This window comes from Bufo bufo, chromosome 6 (genome assembly GCF_905171765.1).
Source record: "Bufo bufo chromosome 6, aBufBuf1.1, whole genome shotgun sequence".
Classification (NCBI taxonomy): domain Eukaryota; kingdom Metazoa; phylum Chordata; class Amphibia; order Anura; family Bufonidae; genus Bufo; species Bufo bufo.
In genome coordinates this window covers 342,975,505-342,979,114 of record NC_053394.1, presented here as the reverse complement: position 1 = coordinate 342,979,114, position 3,610 = coordinate 342,975,505, and the positions used below count along the sequence as shown (strand labels likewise).

The following is a 3,610-nucleotide window of genomic DNA, read 5'->3' as shown; positions in this document are numbered from 1 at the left end:
TAATATTGATGAGCTATCCTCAGTGGTGGTGTAATTATAGGTGTTAGGCTACTTTCACACTAGTGTTGTTTGAATCTGGCGTTCAATTCAACGGAACTGCCCGCCGGATCCGGAAAAACGTGTGAAAACTGATTACATTTGAATCCTGATCAGGATTTTGATCACAATGAAAAAATGCATTGGAAAAAACGGATCTGCCATTTATGGACTTTAACTTTTTTTTAAAATTTTTCGGGTTTAACATGCAAAAGCCGGATCCGTTTTGACGGAACACACGGCGCCGGATCCGGCGTTAATGCAAGTCAATGGGAAAAAGGCCGGATCCGGCGTTCAGTCAAAGTGTTCCGGATTTTTGGCCGGAGGTAAAAATACAACGTGCTACGGTTTTCTGAAAAAGCCTGATTAGTCAAAAAGACTGAACTAAAGACATCCTGAACGGATTTCTCTCCATTCAGAATGCATTAGGATAAAACTGATCAGTTCTTTTCCGGATTTGAGCCCCCAGGACGGAACTCAGCGCCGGAAAAGAAAACCGCTTGTGTGAAAGTAGCCTAAGGGTACTTTCACACTAGCGTTTTTCTTTTCCGGCATAGAGTTCCGTTCTAGGGGCTCTATACCGGAAAAGAACTGATCAGTTTTATCCCCATGCATTCTGAATGGAGAGCAATCCGTTCAGGATGCATCAGGATGTCTTCAGTTCAGTCTTTTTGACTGATCAGTTCGGAGATAATACCACAGCATGCTACGGTTTTATCTCCGGCCAAAAAACGGAACACTTGCCTGAATGCCGGCATTTTGTTCCGAATGTATTAGTGCCGGATCCGGCATTTAAAATACCGCAATTCTGAATCCGTCCTTCCAGTCTGCACATGATGACACCGGAAAGACGGATCTGGCATTTCAATGCATTTGTAAGACGGATCAGGATCCTGATCAGTCTTACAAATGCTATCAGTTGGCATACGTTTTGACGGATCCGGCAGGCAGTTCCGGCGACGGAACTGCTTGCCGGATCACTCTGCCTCAAGTGTGAAAGTGCCCTAAGTACAGTGCACCGATGCTACAATGTAGATAGCATGCTGGTAAACATTGAAGAGGATGCAGCACTCATGATCACTTTGAACAGGTGGGGGTGCTGGGAGTCGGACCCCTGCGATCTGATATTGACCTATCAATTACAGTTGAATCCAGGAGTCAGGAAAGAGCGTCAAATCATTACTTACCATGGCTGGTGGCTGTGAGGAGGGCTTCGGTGGCGTCCTGGGGCTGGTCGTGAGGAGGGCTCTGGTGGCGTCATGGGGCTGGTGGTCGTGAGAAGGGCTCTGGTGGCGTCCTGGGGCTGATGGCTGTGAGGAGGGCTCTGGTGGCTTCCTGGGGCTGGTGATCGTGAGGAGGGCTCTGGTGGCGTCCTGGCTCTGGTGTCGGTGAGGAGGGCTCTGGTGGCGTCCTGGCTCTGGTGTCGGTGAGGAGGGCTCTGGTGGCGTCCTGGGGCTGGTGGTCGTGAGGAGGGCTCTGGTGGCGTCCTGGCTCTGGTGTCGGTGAGGAGGGCTCTGGTGGCGTCCTGGCTCTGGTGTTGGTGAGGAGGGCTTTGGTGGCGTCCTGGCTCTGGTGTCGGTGAGGAGGGCTCTGGTGGCGTCCTGGGGCTGGTGGTCGTGAGGAGGGCTCTGGTGGCGTCCTGGCTCTGGTGTCGGTGAGGAGGGCTCTGGTGGCGTCCTGGGGCTGATGGCTGTGAGGAGGGCTCTGGTGACGTCCTGCGGATGATGGCTGTGAGGAGGGCTCAGGTGGCGTCCTGGGCATCAGCCCTCCGGGAAATTTTCTTGTAAGGTCTATGGCCACTCTGCCCCTGGTGGCGGTCACTGGTGGAACTTTCCATGTCCTCTCTTTCTGTGGATGTTGACTGATGGTGAGACAACAGATTCATCGTGTTTTGGCTGATGAGTGTAGTGTCCCACTAGGTAGGGGTGGGCACTACACAAGGGTCAATTGGGTCACGTGTTACTCCTACTCCTAAGGGACAGTGATATTATATTTAACCATGTACTTTAATGTATTTTCTATGTGTTTTTACATGTATTGTTCCCCTGTGACATGCATAGCAGGCCTATGAGGGTGTAGTTAGGCATCCTAGACACTAGAGGGAGATAGGGAGCCCCTAGTATAAATGTTCAGGCCCAGACAGGGAGGAGTGAGTCTGTAGTCAGGAGTCTGTGAAGACAGAAGTGAGAGGGCATCTTAGCCAGAGATATGCTGAGGGCCTCCTCCTGACATGCAGCTAGATAGTCCAGGCTTCTAGTTGCCACCAGGAGGCTATTGAAGGACCATAGCCTGCCTGAAGTATTATTGAGCCTATGATAGCACAAGAAGAAGTCATCCCAGTAGAAGAGATGTGCCTCCTGGGAGAAACCTGCAGTACCCCCAAGCCAAGCAAGGCCAGTGTAACCAGCTAAGACAAGTAAGCTGATGGGCAGAGGAGTCATTAACTTAATGCAAGGATAAATGCGGGAGGAAGATTATTTGCCAAGGATAAAAGCCAGCATTTAGGCATCCGGGCCTTGGGATAGAAACCAGACAGGAGTTCTAAAGAACAGTGTACACTATTTCTGAGGAGAAGGTACAACCGGATTCTGAGTGTGTTGTTGATTACCCTCTGAGTATCTTGCACAGAATTATACCTGCCAGTATTTGTAATAAGCCTGCTTGTGAAGCACTTGATATAAGGGACTGCATTACCATCTTGTTGTACAAAGTTGGACTGTTATAAGTAAAGCAACGTTTGGTTCACTATACCACCTGTGTACCTCACTTATTGCTACTGAAAACCGGTGTGCCACCGTTACAGGCACTGGCATCACGATTCTTAAAGGGACCTTGCCTCAGGCACTCAAAACACCTGCAACATCCAAGGCACCTCATCCACCATCAGGCCAGGTCTCTACATACAGAGTGTGCCCCAGAGGAACTTTGTGTCAGCCTCTCCTTCACTGTCGCATGCCTGCCCAGGGTTCTCCTATGAACAGTGAGTAACCTTCGATTGCCCATAACCGTGACCTCACAATCGCAATACCCTGCAGGTCTGGCGTGCTGCATAAATTGGCGTCACGAACAGGATACGATCATTCCTGCGCCATTGTTGGAATACAAAAACTTTGTGCCGTTAGCTACCTAAAAAGTGACCAAGCCCTACTTGTTTATTTGAAATTGCTGGGCCAAAAAACTCTGATAATTGCGGTGTGAAGAACTGTATATTGCATGGACTGTTTTTCTGCTTGTTTAGTCACCGCTTGCTGTCAGTGAATAGACAGCGTTTTTGCTTAAAGATGGCGGCTTAACCTGACTGGATTTATTTGCTGCGTCATCTTTGTACATTGTCTGGCGGGAAAAATTGGCGCCTTCTGCTGCAAAGTGCGGGAAAGGCTGTATGTCCGCGCCACTGCCCTGTCTAGAAATTAACATGTCTGCTATATTGGACTCCGCCTCCCCTATGCTGGAGTACCTGGGGGGCGGCCTCCCGGAGCAATGGGAGGATCTGTCTACAATTATTGGTGCTGCCCTGTCGCTCTCCAGAGAAGGATCGAGCATGTTGGCGAGTGAGGACTGCTTTGAATTGCTG

General features: G+C 50.0%; 1 protein-coding gene across 1 annotated transcript; it reads right to left on the bottom strand.

Annotated features, from left to right (window-relative positions):
• Positions 1–1,293: 1,293 nt before the first annotated feature.
• Positions 1,294–1,797, bottom strand: LOC121005722 (splicing factor 3A subunit 2-like). The gene has a single exon (XM_040438489.1). It carries the CDS (start codon positions 1,795–1,797, stop codon positions 1,294–1,296), a length of 504 nt encoding a protein of 167 aa, XP_040294423.1.
• Between the last annotated feature and the right edge of the window lie 1,813 nt (positions 1,798–3,610).

Excerpts from the sequence above, each read along its gene's own strand:
- LOC121005722 (XM_040438489.1), bottom strand. The coding sequence starts at position 1,797 with ATGCCCAGGACGCCACCTGAGCCCTCCTCACAGCCATCATCCGCAGGA.